Source organism: Maylandia zebra, unplaced genomic scaffold, assembly GCF_041146795.1.
Source record: "Maylandia zebra isolate NMK-2024a unplaced genomic scaffold, Mzebra_GT3a scaffold01, whole genome shotgun sequence".
Lineage (NCBI taxonomy): Eukaryota > Metazoa > Chordata > Actinopteri > Cichliformes > Cichlidae > Maylandia > Maylandia zebra.
Window position 1 is genome coordinate 2570520 of NW_027490031.1, and position 19037 is coordinate 2589556.

General features: G+C 41.4%; 1 protein-coding gene and 1 long non-coding RNA gene across 3 annotated transcripts; both read right to left on the reverse strand.

Moving 5' to 3' along the window:
• Positions 1-3245: 3245 nt before the first annotated feature.
• LOC106674820 (uncharacterized) lies at positions 3246-6630 on the reverse strand. 2 transcript variants are annotated; one of them, XM_024800161.2, is made up of 6 exons: positions 6174-6630; positions 5700-5879; positions 5191-5331; positions 4869-4923; positions 4555-4708; positions 3246-3474 (listed from the first exon to the last, which is right to left on the reverse strand). In XM_024800161.2, exons 1-6 carry the CDS (start codon positions 6609-6611, stop codon positions 3327-3329), a joined length of 1116 nt encoding a protein of 371 aa, XP_024655929.2. In that variant the 5' UTR covers positions 6612-6630; the 3' UTR covers positions 3246-3326. The 2 variants fall into 2 exon arrangements, with proteins under 2 accessions (XP_024655929.2, XP_076737041.1); XM_076880926.1 differs by lacking the exon at positions 5191-5331.
• Positions 6631-6662: 32 nt separating this feature from the next.
• LOC143415625 (uncharacterized) lies at positions 6663-9169 on the reverse strand. Its single transcript, XR_013096044.1, has 3 exons — positions 9144-9169; positions 7008-7250; positions 6663-6763 (listed from the first exon to the last, which is right to left on the reverse strand). It is a non-coding gene; the product is annotated as an uncharacterized LOC143415625 (long non-coding RNA).
• Positions 9170-19037: the final 9868 nt, after the last annotated feature.

Here is a 19037-nt window from a genome sequence, read left to right on the forward strand (position 1 = left end):
CTCATTTTCCCAGGAGCACCACTGACCTGCTGTGTATGTATGGATGTGTTTGCCCCAGGAGGGGCTTTGCAATAAGCATAACTGGAGCATATCATAGGGTGATTACAGACCCACACATCATATGCTCTCCAGCTGCTACTAGCTCCTGCACACTTTTTTTTTTTTTTTTTTTAAGTGACATCAGAAACAGCAGCATGTGACATCACGTGATGGCGGAGCTTCAGTTCATCCTTTGTCATCTTTTGGTTTTTTTTTTTTAAGCTCCTGCACACTTAATGACGTCACACAAATCAAACGTGAATGAGCTGGTGGACCCTTTAACATAATTTAATTCTATGCCGTTGTATGTGCTGAGACACTCATCACCTTTACCTGACACCTCGCGCTTTAGTCTTTCTACCGATCCCGTTTTAGCAACTATTGTCTCAGGAAGTGCTGTGCTGGACTGGCATCCGCGTCCGACCGATTCACAAAATGCGCCCTGCAACCTAATATTTAATAATCCACATTTCACTGTTTTAATCTTTGGTTCAGATGTGGATTCTGTGTTGTTTGTTCTTCGTGCTTGTTTATGTTTAAGTTGTTTATTTCTAGCTCTTAGTTTGTTCTTATCTGTTGGGGAGCTGACATAGTGTCTATGGATAAGGGTTTTTTCCTCGGGTACCCTAAGGAGAGAATATTCCAGAGAGGCAAGTTTCATGTTAAAAGTTAAAATATAACAAAAGAGATTTTGCTCAACAAAACAATAGCCTTCAATTGCCCAACAGTATCTCTCCCCTCAATGAGTTGTATGTTTTCAATGTTTCCTAATTATCTTGTCATCAAAAAATCAAACAAATAAATCAAGCTGTGAGACAGCACCTTGCGTTTACGCCGGGCTGTGAGCTGCCCGAAATCTACTCCCTACACCTTCACTCCTTCTAGTTCTTTCAATTTGTTACCGCTCCTTTTGGTGGCGCGGCGACCTTCTGCTATGCTCTTCTTCTTTCTTCGGCCTTCCAGGTGGACTACTGGTCGGCCCGTTGCACAGGTGAGAGGGTTTATTCTGCCTCTGTTTGTTGACACCTGTGTTCTTTGAAGACGAGTTTTCCTCTACCAAGCTCTCATGTGCGAGTGCACACTGCGACCAGTGGTACCAGGTGTCGCCTTTCTCTTCCAGTTGAACTGCTGTAGTCGTTCTGGAAATGACCTTGTAAGGACCCGTCTAGCGTGGTTCCTTCCACTTTCGTTTGAGCACCTTCAGCCACACCACCTTTGCCTCCGGGGTCGCCCTGTCCACAGCGTGTACTCCAGATGTGACCTGTTTTGTGAAACTGGAGATTCTCGCCACCCCTGTGGTCGCTTTGGTACTGGAATGTTCTCCTGTGAAGGATAGAAAACAAAAAGCCTCTCTCTGCTACACCTCACTAATCTACTGTGTTCACCTAATGTTCCCTTAATTATTCAAAGTTGGTTCCAGATATCATGTTCTGGGCTCTATCCTTTATATTAACTTTACTTAATCTAAATGCTCTTTATGTGTGTAAAGAGTTTATCTTCTAAACAGGATTCAGTTCATTTTAATCCTTCAACTTAAACATGAAAATAACAATTTCTGCCTCAGTTTTACCATATCTAAATCATCAAACACCCCAAAAGTCATAAAATGATCCTGAAACCCATTTCAAATTTCAAATTAAACCTTAAATCCCTCTTTTTGTGACACATAAGATGTGTTACAAACTCAAAATGCTTCACCTGAGCTTAGAAAATTAAAGAAAAAGGTTAGTCATATCATTTCACACCTCAGCAATCCTCCTCTCAGGTAAACAAAACCTGTGTGTTAACCCGAACTTCACATTTCATACTGAGTTTTCCTCACTTATGATCCAATCTGTGTTATAAGAAAGAAAACTTAAAACAGAACAGTCATCAGTCATGTGCTTAACCTTAGTCCAGTCTTTACCTCAGTGTCCAGTTGGTCCAACCTTAGTTCACCTCGTCCGTCCAGTCACCGTCCATTCATACGTACACTGTTAAAAAAAATTCCGTTATAAAACGGAAAAAGTGCTGGTAATTAATTACCAGCGCTTTTTCCGTTATTGTACGGGCACTTCCGTAAACCTTAAAACGGATATTTCTGTAGATTTACCCGAGTTTTTCTGTACCATTGACGGACATTTCCGTCAAACCTAAAATGGAAAATTCCGTATTTTCCATAAATTTCGGCGTTATTGCACAGACAATTCCGTAAACCCTATAACAGATATTTCCGTAGATTTACCTGACTTTTCTCTTTACCATTTACGGACAGTTCCATCAAACCTAAAATGGAATATTCCGTATTATTTAAGTACTCAATCCATACCATTTACGGACACTTCAGTCATCCTAAAATGTTTAATTCTGTACCATTCTCTATACCGTTTACCATCAATAAAGCACAAATGTAGAATCACAGCAATTATTTATTTCCTTTAACAGCTGCCAGTGCTTTAAAGTGATTTCACTTTTTGTGGTGAATGATTTGCAATATTTACACTACAACCATTAAAACATTCAGAACATCACCTTCACATTCAGAGAAATTTTACATACATAAACCAGCTGTTTTCTCAAAGAAGTACAGCCATGTCCTTTAACAGGGAGATGCCAAATCTAGCAACTTTTTAGCATCCACAGGCTGACAGGCATTAATAACAAATTGATTTGTTAAAGACAATGACAAAATAAGACAATAAAACTGCCAGCATTGCTGTTGCTGTCTCACCTGTCAGTGCAAAATGAGGAGCCCCCTCCAGGAGGATGCAGAAACCTACACCTCCAACTCCACATATCACACCGACAGGCAGTGCTCTGCAACCAGTGGCTGACCTTTCTACAAAAAACAAATAGAACATTAGAAGTATTACATTATACAACTTTTCTATAAAACATCAGTGCAGCAATAACAACCATGACCTTAGAAGGATGACTGTGCAACATGCCATAAAGAGATTTTTAAAACTCTTAAAACAACTTAAAACTAAAAAAAAATTAAAACTTACACCTCCAACTCCACAATGACAGGAAAAGCTTAACTGGAATGACAAATATCGCCCACCTTCCCTACCCCTTAACATGGGGGATTTGAAACTGCAGCATGTGTGTTGTGGGCATCTAGTTAAAACATCTGAACTCACCTAATACTGTAAAAATCTGTATTTCTACTCCCAAGCCCCATGTTTTTGGATTTGCCTTTGTGTGTGTGTGTGTGTGTGTGTGTGTGTGTGTGTGTGTGTGTGTGTGTGTGTGTGTGTGTGTGTACATTCAGTCCAAAAAGGTATTTTCTGAGCTCTGAGAACAGCTCAAATGGCCCATTCAGATTCCTTCTGCTTGCATTCAAATTCCTTCAGCTGAGAAACCAGCTTGCACACCTGTGGAGGAATGAAGTGCCGTTTCTTCCCCTTCTTCTCTGCCTTGGAGCCTCGCTCAGGATTGACCCCAAAGAAAACTCTGAGGGAAAAAAAAAACAATAGTGATATGCAGACAAAGTTTGCACATGTAGTGTGGCTTGACAGGAGTGGAGCAGTTCAATAAAATCCTACATTTGTTTTCTTCAATATGCCCCTATGTGTGAACCTCTCTATCATTCTAGTTGACCATCTGTCTAGAACCCAATGTTGTTGTGGTGCTGGTGCCAGTGGCTAAGCTCTCTTCCTTTGTCTTTTCAAGACACATGCATTCACACTGTGCATATACAGAAATGTTTGCAAGGGTGAGAAGTCTGCTTATCACCAACACATGACAGCATGCATCCTCAATGTGTATGCAGGGATATTATAAATGCACAGAACACAGAAGGGGATAGAAAACACAGTTGACATTGTCCTATCAAAAGGTGTAACAGCACATTTGAACACGGACTGTCCTGGGGGTTATTCAAACATGGAGTGGAGAAACTGTGACATTCAGTGCACGTTACACATCAGTACAAGTATTAACATTTGGGCATGAATCCACTATGTAGTATTTTTTAAATTAATATGTTTAGTCTTTCCTTCGGGGGGGTCCCTGGAACAACATATTTTGAGTTTGGGGTCTGCAGCCAAATAAATTTCAGTTTGTGTGTCTTTGACATGAAAAGGTTTGACCACCACTGACATAACCTGGTCTCAGGTGCTAATGGTTTTAAAGAGATAGCTCAAACGAATTTTGTGTCAACAAACCATTCTGAGAAAAATATGTTTTTGCTCCATTTCCCAACTGGAATCATGTTATGTTTGTTTTGTTATTGATTGACTTAGGACACTATTTAAAGCAAAAAGCATGTTACCTGCCCTTTAAAAAGATATGACACATTTATTCCAACAATAGTCTTCAACAGGGAGCTACAAAATCTCTGAACAAATCCATATTCAGGGGGATCATAAGCCAATAACAGCTGATCTAAAAGCTCACAGCATGTGACGACACATTTTGAGCTTGTACATCTCAGACAAACGGGTTTAGTGTAGATTGACAAAAAGCAGGTCAGGTGCAGAAAGGCACGGCAAAGTCACATTTACAAAGTATTTCCAAACAATGAGTGCTTACCTTTGCATGAATTCGAGAGTAAAAGCCATCTCCGGTGGGTATTGGACGTTGCAGACATAAAACATGGAGAAGACGTAGCTCAAGGCCACAATGGGAGAGGTGATGTGGTCATTGACAAGTAACCCATCAACAGCAATCTTGAATTGCTGGTCACCTTAAACACAGATAAAAACCATGTACCATTTACAAAAAAAAAAAAAATCCTATATTTTAAGGCAAGCAAAACATTTCTTTAATAAATATGACACAACAACAGCTTATAACAACAGCTAACAACAGCTTGCTGGGATACAAAAAAAGATTTAACTACAAACCTCTGATTAGGATGCATGGGGTCACTGGGAGTTCGACTTCAGGATCTGCAGAGATCTGTTTTGGTGACAGACATGATACATGAATTAATGTTTCCAGTACACACAAACCTGCTGGCAAATTGACTATCTGCTAGTGTCTTCATCAGACAGAGGTAGCCATTATGCAAAAACATTAATGTAAATAGTTTATAGATAGAGAGTTTATAGAGAATATCAGCAGCACAATTAGGGGAATCTATACTTCCTACTGTGGTTGGTTACTTGGTTCACCACTGGATGCAAATAATTATCTTGCACACAGTTTAAAATCTACAACATCTACCTCTTTTTTGTGGAAGAGTTTATAAGAGTCTTCCTTGAAGTATTTTGAAATGCCACAGATGAGCTGTATTGGACCTTCGCCCATCTTCATCCCTTTGGAGTCAAGGAAGTCATTGATCCCCTTTTCTTTTTTGGAAAGTTCCTGTTCAAGGTTCAAGGTGTTAATTTTGTACAAGTACATAAGACTAACACTCATTTTCGTTTGGAGCTATGGAGAGAATTTTGAAAAAAATAAAAATAAAAATGAATTATTTCATTTTCATTTGCAACCTGTTCTGTTTTGATCTCAAATGTCCTGCTTTTTTGGTTGTCACTTCCTGATTTTTGGTCTCAAATCTATTCCATTTGATTGTTCATCCAAGTTATTCTATTTGATTGGTTGCCAGTTTATCTTTTTTGGTCTCAACTCTCTTTTTGGTTGCAAATCTTTTTCTGATTGATTAATAAAGACAAAATTCTCTCCATATGGAACAGCACAGCACAATCATAATAATAACAATAACAACACACCTGTGCCAGCTTGTTTTGTACAGAGAAGCCAAGGAGTTTAGATGCATGATCAAACAGGTGAGGAACTTCAAACAGGAACGGCCACTCGTCCTTTACAACGGCAATAGTGGTATCATCATCGTTGAGGATTTCACGCTGAATGGGATATGTTTCAGTCATCAATTTTCGAACAGATGACTCCTAAAGATATGAGGCAGTTAGACAAACAGTCGAACAGTTAGTCAAACTAACCAATTAAAATAATAAAACAGGGTATCAATTTCAATTGACTATGGGCATAGTGATCTACAGACGATCTACAATTTCACAATGTGTCCTAAATTGTACTTGGACCCAGACCTTATCGCATTACTCCTGCTATATACTATTGCTGTGTGAATGGTTGTATGTCTAGATGGTGGACTGTAGGAACCGAATTGCCCTTCGAGGATTAATAAAGCTTTCTGTATCTGTAATGGATGATTGCAGACCCACCTGAAGATCCTGGGTTTGAAAGGCACGTTTCAACTCATCTCGTTTAGACAGCAGGTCTTCTCTACACACGGCCCCCTCAATGATTGGATCCCACGCCACACATCCATACAGATCTGAATTCCTGGGCCTTTTCTTTGTTGAATTTTCACCCCCTGCTTGCCTCTTCAGTGAGCTTTGTGGCCTCTTCATATTTTCAATTCTGTGTTCCAGCTGACGAAAGAGAGTTTCAGAACCATCTTTTGCAAAAGGTTTGTTTCCAAACGGCTCTGTCATCTTGAAGGAGGCAGGATATTGTCCTACAATCATACTGGCGAGTTCCCTCAGCTTTTGTCTACCAGGTCTTCCTGGGTGTTTATGGAGGTAATCTTCAGCGACGATCCGAACCATCTCTCGTCTGTCTTTCCCCATTATGTACTTTTTTTCACGCAACTCATCCATGACTTTTGAGGGAAATTTGTGCCATGGTACAGAATATGCATCTTGGGATGAGGAGTCGGCTGTCTCAGGTGGTGTTGAGGGCAGCTGAAACCTCTGTGGTTCAGGTGTTGATGAGGGGCCAGGCCGGGTGAACTGCGGTGGAGTTTGTGAATCTATGGATGACATGACAAACATCTCCATAAATTAAACACATCACAATTGTTGCAAATCAATTAATACATTGGTCCTCAATGTCCAGTTTGGGTCAACCAGGAATACAAATGGACCTAATTATGAAAACCAATTATAGAGTAATTATTGCCATGTACAGCTGATGGCAACTTTTTTTTTGCATTTTTGGAATAAACCTTTGTAGTTTCAGAAAACTTGCATTAAAACAGAGGGGCAAAAACTCACCTGCTTCCAATGCTTTGACAGCTCTGACGAATCTTTTGCACTGAATGAATGGCAGAGTGTCTTTAATGTCCTCCGGGTCCACAAGGCTCAGGTCATCTACAGAGAGAACTCCTAATTCCTCCAGTTTAGCCATGAGTGTATCCATCTGATCGCTACTGAGCGATGGCATTGCTTTCTTGACATAGTTTTTCACAAGTTCCATGTTGGTGTGTGTTTAAGAGGAATGAGCCACCGAGTACCTCTCTGGTAAGAATAAAGTGGATGATAATCATCAAGTTTGTTCAAATCATGGCAACTGAACAGGTCAGAAGCATTTTCATCAAGTTCATAGAGTCCAAGATCAGGTATCCAGCTGGCAGTTTTCCCTCGAAGCAAAAGTAGGACAGTAGTTTCATTTTTTACAAAAATGCTTGCTATTTGTCCTAACTGCAGTAGTCCTTTTGCGTAGCTCAGTAAGACCAGCATTCCATTTGCATATGTAGTGCCTTTAACCTGCACACTCTCTGTGACAACTGAGTTACTTGAGTTCAAATCAAATTCTCCAACCACTGTCTTTATGTTCTGGTCATAGAGCTCTGGATAGAACCGTGTTGAGTCTGAGACATGAACCTGGGAACGAAACAAGGTACCACAAGACTGATAAGCCTGAAGCAACTGGTGCCGTTCAGCCAGAGACTTGGTTACATTTATGAAGTTCTTACTTGCCCTAATGCACCTTTTAAAATAAGAATGTAATGCCTTGTGCATAGGGCTCTGCTCGTATATACTATTCCCAAGAGATGTTACAGTCTCCCTTGGAACACCATACTGCCCCAGTTCACAGGCTAGTGCATCCACAGTATATTCCTGTTGAATATCACTTATAGTTCTCATTTCATTTGCTATTTCTGTTATTGTGGAGGCTGGAACCAAATATTTTGCCTGTAAACCCAAGTAAAACTGAGCAAGACTCTCTGTGAAGTTGTCTTTCACTTGATCACTGCAGAAATTATCACTTTGTTCTGCATCAATGTTAAAACTTTCAGGTTCTTCAGGTTCTACATGTGATCCTTCACCTTGGAAAGACCGTTCTGTTAGTTCACATATATGAACTGGGGCTATCTTGGTAACATCCCACCCTTTATGGTATCTGGAAATATGCGTTAGGGATGACTTTACATTGAATGTCTTAGAACATCCATCAAAGGGACACGTTACAGTCAAACCCTCATCTATGTGACCACTCAAATGACACTTTAAAGTTTTAAGATCATCATATTCACTGCTGCAAAAATTAAACAAGCACCTTAACTGTACAGACACATTACGGTTCCATGTTTGTGTGCTCCTTCTGTCTACATGAGCTCGTGACATATGCACAGCAAGGCTACTGTATGTGTTAAACTTCCTTCTGCAATCCCTATGGCCACATAAAAAGATACATTATTATTATTTCTGTGTGTTCGGCAGTGTTTCAAGTAATCAGTCGAAGACCGAGCGTTAAAGCCACAAATGTTACAAGTCAACATTTTTAAGAGATTGAATTTGCCAATTGACGGATAGCCAGAATCAGAACAGAATCAATATGAAAACAATAAATTTATATCAGCACAGTGAAGCATATTCACTTTTCAGGTACCTTCAAATAAGTAATCTGCGTTGGGCTGCATGGGCCACTCTCTTTGGGCTGCAATGTTTTCTGCAATGAAATCTGATTCTACTTAACTATCACCCCTTTTAATTATTACCATGTTCAGTTGCATGCTAACGTAACACAGCGAGCTATAACAATACACACATGTGGCTAATTTACACACACACACACACACACAAGCGCGCGCATCCAACTTATGGGCTAACGTTAACTTTAGTTGGGCAAACCACGCTTCAAAATAACGCAAAACCCACACATTCAAATGTTACCATGAAACACACACGGCTACCAACTGACTATCGAGACCAAATTTCATGTAAGAGGGAGGGAAAAAATGGTTTTTGACGTACTTACGAAGCGCAGGCGGCTGGCTAATGCTAACGCAGCTAGCAGCAAACGTCCACTCACATACACACCACTACCAACTGCCTATCGAGACCAATTTAATGTACGAGGGGGAACAAGGTGGCACTCCATTCTCATTCTCATTCCACACAACCAACCTGTTTCCAACTTTCCTTGTGACTTGTAGAAATTTAGGTAGGCACTGACCGCACTGAAAGTAATGGCGTCGGAATATTCTGGCTGGGGGAGAAAATTCTGCCTTGCGCAACAGCAAACTTTCCGTATTTCGCAAAACGGAGCGAATCCGTAGCAAATCCACGGTAAAGGGACCCCTAAATTTACGGATTTTTTTAACAGTGTATTCACACCAGGTATTGCTAATAGTGGAGACCCTCGCGCAAATAATCAGCTTCTCCACTCTCAGCAACATGAGCTCATTCATTTGTTTTATTCTGTTTTGTTTTTTGTTTCTTTTTTAGGAAACTAGTTCTTTATGCTTTCGACTGGATTGAATCGCTACAATCCTTTTAGACAGGGACTTAGACCTGATCACAGGTAGCTTTCTCCTCAGCCAGTTGTAATCTGGAAAGTCCACCTTATATTTGCTCTCCCGAGAATTTTCAGTGCTGTTATTCACTGTTGCAGGCCTGCTTAGAACAAAAATGAGAAAAAATAGAGCTGATTATTTGCTCATGAGAACACAAAACAAAATCACCTGACAGGTTTTCTTTAAGTGCACTGTTACAAAAATAATGGGCCCAATTCTAGACATGTCCATGTTTAATCAAACTCCCTCTATTAAAACAAAAACAACAACCCGAACCTAACTGACAGAATCAACCCATCACCACAACAACCTCAACAACCTTAAACACAAAAGTTTTGCCACCACATAATTTCACCTCCTCAATACACAGAAAGTCTTGTTAAAACCACACAATTTGCACACAACAGTCACCCCCTTTATGCTCTTTAACATACTTAAATTCAGCATAAAACCCCCTTACGACAACATATAATCACTAAACTATAAATTTCCTATCCAAATCTGCACTTCTCTTCTCTCTGCTATGCTTCCTCTCCTGAAAGCCTCAGTCACACACAGGAAGCTCCTTTGTCACCACTCACTCCAGCTAATTTGCATACTGAGTCATATCTCAATGAGTTGCTGTAACAAGAGAAACATATGTTTAAACATTACCTCCTTATTAAATTATTTTATTTCTTTCTACAGTGATCACTACTGTTGATCACTCAGTACCAGAGCACTCCTAAGTCACTCTTTTAAAAACTACTTTAATCACTTTTTTGTTTTCATAACTCCCTTTGTCATATAGCTTCTTTGAGTTCCTCAATTTCAAACTCAAATGTATTTTATTAAACCTTCACACCATTGTATCATTCATACAAATAGCAAGCTGTTCTTCATTGCGTATGTTTGTGTTCTTAGCCAGGTTTAATCAGTGTCTATGCATTAATCATCATGAGCTTGTCTTGTCTTTATAAGGTTAATGCATTTTCTGTTTGTGTATGTGAATTTGCATGTGTTGCTTTTGCAGTGTGTCAGACTCCTTCATAATTTTGCCTTTAAACAGTCAATTTTCTCCTTCCCAAATTTGCTAACCCAAATTTTGATTTCCCACCTTAAATAACAGCATTCCTTGTCCTCAGCCAGAAGTTAGGGCTCCACTTGCCACTATCCACCTCAGCCTCAGCCCAGCGGCTTTACCCTTGAGGTCCTGTCTTCTTCACTTCATCTCACCAGTGAGTCTGAGCTCACAGGGACTGACTGAGGCCGAGTAATCGTGACTGTGCCTGCCTTAGGTTGTCCCAGGGTTTTGAGGTGGGATCTTACCCGTCATGGGCTATCCAGCCTTCCATACTCGCCTGATACGGGGGCCAAGTGGGCAGGGTGCTATGAGGGGGAGGGAACACACTGGCTCTGGAAATTAAAGGAGTGTAAGCTGCTTCCTTCATTGCATCTTATATTAAACTATCTCACTTCTGATTCTTTCCTAGAATAATTTCACATATGGCACTTTGTGTATGTGTGTTTTCTATTCATTAATGTAATTGTCAGTTATTTTCTCTCTTTATTTTACTTTTTTATCTGTTTGTTTGTGACGTTCTACTTTAGTTCTACTAAACCTTGATGTAAAAACAATACCCCCTCTTTCACGCACACACTCTGCAGTTTGCCTACGCACACACTTCTCTCTCAGACTTCCTCTGTTCATACACTCACCTATGAGTTATTATTAGTTATTTATTATTTTGTCCAAATCACACAGAATCATTCAAATCGAGTACTCACAGCATTCACACACTTAGAATCACTCAAAATACGCTTTCCTAAGAGTATTTTATCAAACATGCTTTCAAGAATCAGAAAGAGGAAGTAGACAACACTCAGTAACTGCGTCTGTCCTCTTAAAAGAGAAGAGAAATAAACACATATGGGACAATTCTCCCCATCTTAGACAAAATGTGACCTTAAATGTCCTTTTCTAAGTCATGTTCTTCTCTATACACAACTCTTGGCCTCCAGGGCATAACCTTTGGACTTATAACTCTGATATGAGTCCACACAGTACAGAGAACCTGCAAGTTCAGTTTTTTTCTTTTTTTTAAATTCTCCACACACTTAAAGAACTGTTTGTCATTTATCTGCCCAAGAACTTCATCAAATGGACCTCGCCGGGTCCAGTAATCTTCAGCACATGTATCTCACCGCCGCCAGTGAGGATTTAACACAGTTTCTTGTCAGCATTCACTTATCAAATGGACCGCAGCCGATCCAGCAATATCGACACAATTGTGTATCCTCATGTACACAACTTAATCTTCACTTGTATCACAGCACATCTAGTAATATCTTCAGAATTACTTCATCATAGTAAACATTGATTTTCCTTTAAAATCAATTTACCATTAGAACTCAAGATCACCGCTGACTCTATTCTCTGAATCCTGAGTCAGTTAAACACCTTGCTCAACTCAAGGTGTCCTTTTCTCAGACTTCCTTGTCTGAGCTCACTCTTTTTACCCCGGCATCTCCACCAGAATGTTACGAGATCTTCCACTCTCACTTGGTGAAGGAAGGGAACTTCGTAAGTTCTCTCCACTGTCTCACAGTAGCAAACAACCTGCGCATTCAGAAGATCCCCTTCTCACTGTAATTCAATTCTAATAGACCCAAAAGTAAGCATATTATCTCCCTAGTCAAAAGTGAAACCGTTCCTCACACAGTAATTTTTAATCTAACCTTAAAATGAAACAAACACCCTTCGTGATCTGTTAATATCAACAAAGCTGCACACTCGGAATTGTACAGCTGATTCTTCCCATCAGACCACGCCGGATCTGTTACTTCAGCACATTAAACACTGATTTTCCTTCAAAATCAGTTTACCAAGAGCCACAGAACCATTTCTGACTCGATTTTCTGAACTTCTGTGTCACTTAAACATCCTGACAGCACCAGGTGTTTTCTGTCAGACTTCCTCTTTGAAGATCAAGTATAGAGGGTGTCTGTCCTGCAAAGTTTTTGTTGGGCAGCACATAATTTCTCCACATATTTCCTTACAGCTTTGAATTCTTTATCTGCTGCTTTAGTTGTTCTTGAACAAGACATGTGGATGGCTTTGGTCAGCTGCTCCAGCTGATCATTTAGTGGCTTATATAGCCTTGGTTCACTAGATGTCATAGTTGAGCTCTTTGTTTTGGTTCCTCTGAGATTTCCCCAAAATGGCTGCTATATGACTCCTCCTAGCAAGTTTCTTGAGGCGACTTCCCTATTTCTTTATCAGATGTCCTGCAGCCACCGAACAGTCACTTCCTCTTTTCGTCAGAAGTGCTGTGGCAGCCCGAGCAGTCACTTCCTCTTTTCGTACCCTGCTTGATATATCCAGCACTGGGTCAGAACAGCATTTGCTTCATAAATTCTCAACACAGCCACAATTATCAGCGCTACAAAATAAACACACCCCACCAGCTGCAACTCTTGCTCTAAAAACCAAGCACTGAGCTTTTATACTTCATGCAACTTGTAGACCGATCCTCAGTAAAAAGAGGAAGTGCGGGCCAACCCAAAAACTGCACAGTTCTATAGTTCAGTTACCTTAGACCTGCACCAAGTTAAAAACAATTCTCTTCTCTTTCTGTTAAAGTCAAACTCACACCGTTCAGCAAGGCCTGTTATTTTAAATCACCAGGAGACAAGCAACGTTATTTCTTTTAATCTTAAAGAGGCCTTCAGTGCTGGTTTCTTCTCCTGTTAAAAGGGGAAGTAAAAAGGGGAAGTAGGCTGCACCCAAATTTTTAACTGCACACTTTTTCGCCAGAGAGAAAAGAAAGGAAAAAGAGACTTTGAAAAAGCCTCACACAGCCAGCCTGCAGCCAGCAGCACTTTAATTACTTCAGACGGTTTCTTACGTCCCTGTTTTCAACTTTAACTCGTGGATCACAGCTGATCCGGATATGGAGCGGCGGAGCTCCCCTCAGATGCTACTAGTCGTTCTCTGATTCGGCAACGCGTAATCTACCCTGTCTATTGATACTGAATTTCAAACTCATTAAATGCACGCTCGCAGAAGGAAGAAAATGCTCTCTCTGCCTTCTGTACATTACCAAGCATCTAAATCTAAGGAAACACCGGAACAAAAAGCTAGGTAAGTCTGACCGTCTTATTTCTGCAGCCACTGTAAAACCACAAGGTGTTTCTTCCGTTTCACCACAACATATACATTTCATGTAAAGAAGATCCCCTGTACGTGAATATTCAATTTGGCACAATCCCGAAATGAGCATGCCTTTCTCTAGATACGGATGAAACTACTACAGCCCCTGCAGCATTATTATCAAAATTACTTCAACACATAAACCTTGACTTGCTTCAAACTCAGTTTATCATAACCTATTTTAAAACCAAGGTCCCAAGTCTTGGTAGATGGTCAATCTCCAGTACGGCCACGCTCACAGTATTTTATTATCAGACTTCTCACTTTTAATAATCAACTCACTTCACTACAAAACCTCAAGCTCACGGCTTGGCCTGAGTTTCTCTTCAATCATATATCAACACCTCGGACCTTCTTGTCCGGTATTTATTCTCAACACATGTCACTATTCCTCGGAGCTTCTGTCCGGCATTTACTCTTAAAACATGTATTTATTAAGTGTCTCTCAAGATAATCCTCTGTGATCACCAGGGCTATATCTGAGGCCACAAAGTCTCAGCGGGGCCCCACCCCTAGTTTAATACCCAGGAAACGTCTTTCCCGGGGGTGGAATCCTTCGGTTCCGTGACTTTCACTTCTTAATCCCTTTATTTCTTACTCACAAATCAGTCTCTCTTCTCTATTTCTTCAACAATGATGTCTCAAGTTACTTTTAGCTCAGTACTGCTTTTTCCTAGTCAACCGTGAATGCAACAATTCTCTGACCACACTGTGACTCTGCAAATTCTCTCAAATTTCACTTTCGTTGCAAATAAAGATTTCTATTTTAAACAAAACTCAAAACAGAGATCAATGGATGACCACTTGACTACTTGTTTTAGAATTATACTCCAATACAGCACAATTTCTGTTTAAGAGGTTTGTGCCTTACCTTTTTGTTCTGTGGGCCCAATAGTCAAAGTGATCACCGTGACGTCTGCCGTCTGATCAGCTGATCCGGCCTCAACCTTCGCCGACAACAAACACCTGAACCTCGTTCTATTGGTCTTCAGTTGCCCGCATCCTCCACCAAATGCTGCGAGATCGATCAACTTTAGACCAGACAACAAACGACAGAGGCTCCGGAAAAGTGCAATCAAACGATGAGTTTTATTGTCACAGGAGAAAACATCAACATATGTCTTCTGATCAAAATACATGTTGTGAATACTTATAAAGCAGTGGGGTACACTCTCACCAGTGAAGCTTAAAACCTTCTAGAATGGAACATCAACTCTTAACCAAGCCCAGTCATGCATTGTGTATAAAATGAACTCAACCTGTAAAAATAGAAAGGTCAATGTAATGACAGACATATTCAATGCAATATAATCCCCGTATGAAATATTACTGATAAATGATACTGTGAAACATGTTATTAATACATTCTTCATAAGGCAGATTATATGGTAGCAATAAAAGAATCTCTGAATCTCAACAGGAGTAACGGAATACATGTACCGCCGTTACGTATTTAAAATACAAAATATGAGTAACTGTATTCCGTTACAGTTACCGTTTAAAAAGGTGGTATTCAGAATACAGTTACTTTGTTGAAATAAATGGATTACACTGCGGTACTTTCCTGTTTCATTTTGTCGCGGGTCAGGACTGTTTGGGTTTTGTTTGACAGCTACGTTCTGTTGATCCAGGCGGCAGCGTTACGGTTGCCATGGTTACAGGGCAACGCTCTCTCTCTCTCTGCGACTGTGTGTTTCCTGGGTGAGAGAGCGCCTTTTCGTTGTTGTTGTGCTAAGCTAACAGGCAGAATGCTACAAGCATAGCTCTAAAGAATGTAGCATCATGGGCAGTGTAGTCCGTGTTGCAGGGAGAATGGACTGCCATACACGTTATGGGTCTGTGAGCGCGAGGAGGGAGAAAAAGGGGAGTGGAAAGGTACGAGTTGTCGAGGAAAAACGGGAGCTGGAAGCATGTAAATATAATAATAACCACTGCAGCCAAGAAGAGAGCCTGACGAGCCCAGTTGTAAGTAAGCTATTAAGACTCGACTGTACACCGTGTTCGTGTTTTCTTCCGAAAACAATAAGTTCCGTTGGAGCAGCCTTTCAACGCCTCTCTCTGTCTCTCGCAAGAAAAGTTGACCCACACAACAAAGTAAAGCTACTTTTCGGCTACGAGCCGACAGGGACCCCGCCGCATTAGTCAGAGGTCCCTTTACTACAGTTCGGAGTCGCAGACCTTCAGTAATAGTAATAAATCACACAGCAATAGTACATTCACGTTGTTGTAAAAAGCATGATAATATATTAAGTAATCCAAAGTATTCAGAATACGTTACTGTCATTGAGTAACGTAACGGAATACGTTACAGAATACATTTTGGGGCATGTATTCTGTAATCTGTAGTGGGAATACATTTTAAAAGTAACCTTCCCAACACTGTATATATCACACTCTTTTTCAGGTGTACTTTACACTTTAGATAAAGAGCAACGCAGCTTGGCAGACATGTATTGGGTTAAACTTGTACATGTGTACAGTAACTGTCTGAATTGCTCAGTAGAGTATGCAAACAAAGACAACCTCACAAAGTCTGCTTTCTTATGAGTAAATTTGTGCTCGGTCCACAGAGATAAAAAAAAAATGCATGTTTGTGTTTTCAGATGAATTTGTCTGATCAAAAGTACAATGTAAAATGTGAGTTACTAGTTGGCAGAAATCTCCTGTTGTTCTCCAGCTTCTTCGTGGAAATTAACATTTTAGATGACAAAAAAAAACAACAAAAGCCCAGGAGGGATTGAGCACGTTCAGGGACAAGGTGTTGTTATGATTTCATAGTTTGACTGGAGTTTTACTTTGTGTATGGGATGAAGCGTGTTGTGGGATTTCTCTAGGGATGGGTACCGGTGTCCGGTGCCACGATGGCACCAGTTCTGACATAAACGGTAGTAACCAGACCGAAAAGCAGCGCACATTTCGGTGTTTTATTTCGGTGCTTTTTTTTCCTGAGCTGTGATACACTTTAGATTCTAGCCAATCATTTTACGTTTCCGAGGATAGTAGGCGGGTCCAGGTACGTACGATCTTTTAGAGCAGAGCTACAGATTAAAAATGCGCAAGGCGGACCGGTCAAATATATGGCTGTACTTCACAGCAAAAGATGCAAACTCAGCAGCCTGCAACAAGTGCTTTAAGCTGATACTGTGATACTGTGCAAAGGAGGTAACACCTCAAATCCGATGAAACACCTGGCGACGCATAGCGTTTTTTTTTAAAGCCGAGAAATGCACCGCATTTGATAGCTTGCTGCGAGACCTCACTCCGTGCACATCTACTGCGGGTGGGTTGCCAGTTATCGGACCCGGAGCGACATCCCCCAAAAACCCGAAGAATAGAGTCCTGGCCCCTAGCCCTGCCAGTGTAGCAGAAATGATGAGGATGATGATGCAGCAGCAGCCGTTCTTCTCTGCGTGAGTAGCTTAATGTTGTTCGTGTGTAATTTACGTTGAGTAGGCTAACCACGTTATTACATTAATGCATGTAAGGTGAACTAGCAAACATCATCATAGCTACATGCGGCTGTCTTCTTGTTTGATGGCAGATACTCCCTTCACCCTGGCCAAAAAGGCTAAAATGACCAAAGAAAAAGAGGAAAACAGTTAAACATGAGAGGTTTTTGGACAAAGTCTGTGTTTTTTCCATTGTTTATGCACTGCTTTCAGCCAAGAGTGATACCATATATGCCCCATAGCTGCAGAAAAGGCTAACATTGTTATCTTTTTACAAAAAAACAGCTGAACATGAGAGGTTTTTGGACAAAGTTGGCGTTCTCCATTCTTTAAGCACCGGTTTGAGCACCGTTTAAACACCGGCACTGTTTCAAAAGTACCGGTTTGGCACCGATATCGGATAAAACCTAAACGATACCCATCCCTAGATTTCTCTTTAGTGTATTGTCCTTTAATGTATTGTCTTGATGAAATTCTTTCATGTTACTTAGTTTAGCATGTCTGGTTCACACCTCATTTATGCTGGGAAATAGATGGTGAGAAACTGGTGAATGTCTCCCAGGAGACGGAAGCTCACACAGGAAAGCTTGACCCCTGAGTGGGGGACATTCTGTGATCTCCGTAAGGTAAGCGATGAGAAGGAATGTTTGAAAATGTGGATGAGGGAAGCAGAAAGGAGGGAAAATGAAGCAGCTCTGAAAGAATTACCTAGAGAAGTGCGTGGAAGACGCACAGTGTGCCTCCGCGCCTCTTCCACCTCCGTATAACATGGAGAACAAAACATCATTTCCCTGTTCACGCACTGTCTGTGCTTCTCCTTGTGCCCCAGTACAAGCTGTTTTGCAGGGCCTGAATGCCGATGGGGACCTGGACTCCTTTCCCTCCCCATCCCACTCTGCACCACACGCCTCACCGCCAGAGGATGCCAGTGCCAGTTCCGCGACTGAGGAGCGGCAGCCCCGCCAGGAGGAAGCGGAGAGAATGACACTCAGATCCGACACAGGGCAGAGAGAGGCCCTCCAAGCGCTCAGTAACACACGGAGCGCGTCGCGAGCTGAAGCCACAAAAGAGAAAGTACAGAAATGGAGAGATGTGAGAGGAAAGTGCAGAAGTAAGGACAGCCGCCATGGATATTGCGCCCTTCCTTTTGCCATGGATCAGCCTGAATATTGTCTCACTGATGATGAGCGGGACGATACAGAGAATGCAGACAGCAGCGAGGAGTTCAAAAAGTTCCAGACGGTGCAGAGAACGCGGAGACAGCAACAGGCGAAAGGAGAAAACCTGCAGCTCCCGATGGTGGAAGTGGCGGGACCCGAGGGACCTATTTTAGTTGACAGACTGTGGACACAGTCAGACATCGCTGAAGCCACAAGCCATCTACCTGACCCGCTCATGTCGGGTGCAAAGTTCGGTGAGCAGCTCCTAATTTTCTGCCAAGAATATCGTCCCACGGGTCAAGAAATTAGATACGCACTGGCAGGCAAGCTGAAACCATGCAGCCTGAGGAGAATATCACCTCACTTCCCTGATCCTATGCAGAGGATACGACACCTTACCTATGAGCATGGAGAAAACCGTGAATATTGTACTGCAGTGACCCACCTGGTGGATAAGCTAAAGGAGGTTTTCCCAGATAAGGTGGACATGTCAAAGATTCAGGCTTGTAAGCAAAGAAAGGATGAATCTGTGGATGATTTCATACATTGCATGACAACTGTGTTTGAAGCTAATGGTGGAATACCCAAAGATAACATGACGGGCGCCTCCGCCTCCACACATGAGCACCATCACTGCGGCCATATTTTCCGAGGACTGAGACCAGGTGTGGCAGCCGAGGTGAAGTGTTCATATGTGGGGCGAG

Bases quoted from the DNA above. Each gene is read 5' to 3' on its own strand.
- LOC106674820 (XM_024800161.2), bottom strand. From the start codon at position 6,611: ATGGATGAGTTGCGTGAAAAAAAGTACATAATGGGGAAAGACAGACGA. The intron at 4,924-5,190 runs GTAGATGTTGTA...TCACCAAAACAG, and splicing joins AACTCTTCCACAAAAAAGAG to ATCTCTGCAGATCCTGAAGT. The intron at 3,475-4,554 runs GTAAGCACTCAT...TTTTTCCCTCAG, and splicing joins ACTCTCGAATTCATGCAAAG to AGTTTTCTTTGGGGTCAATC.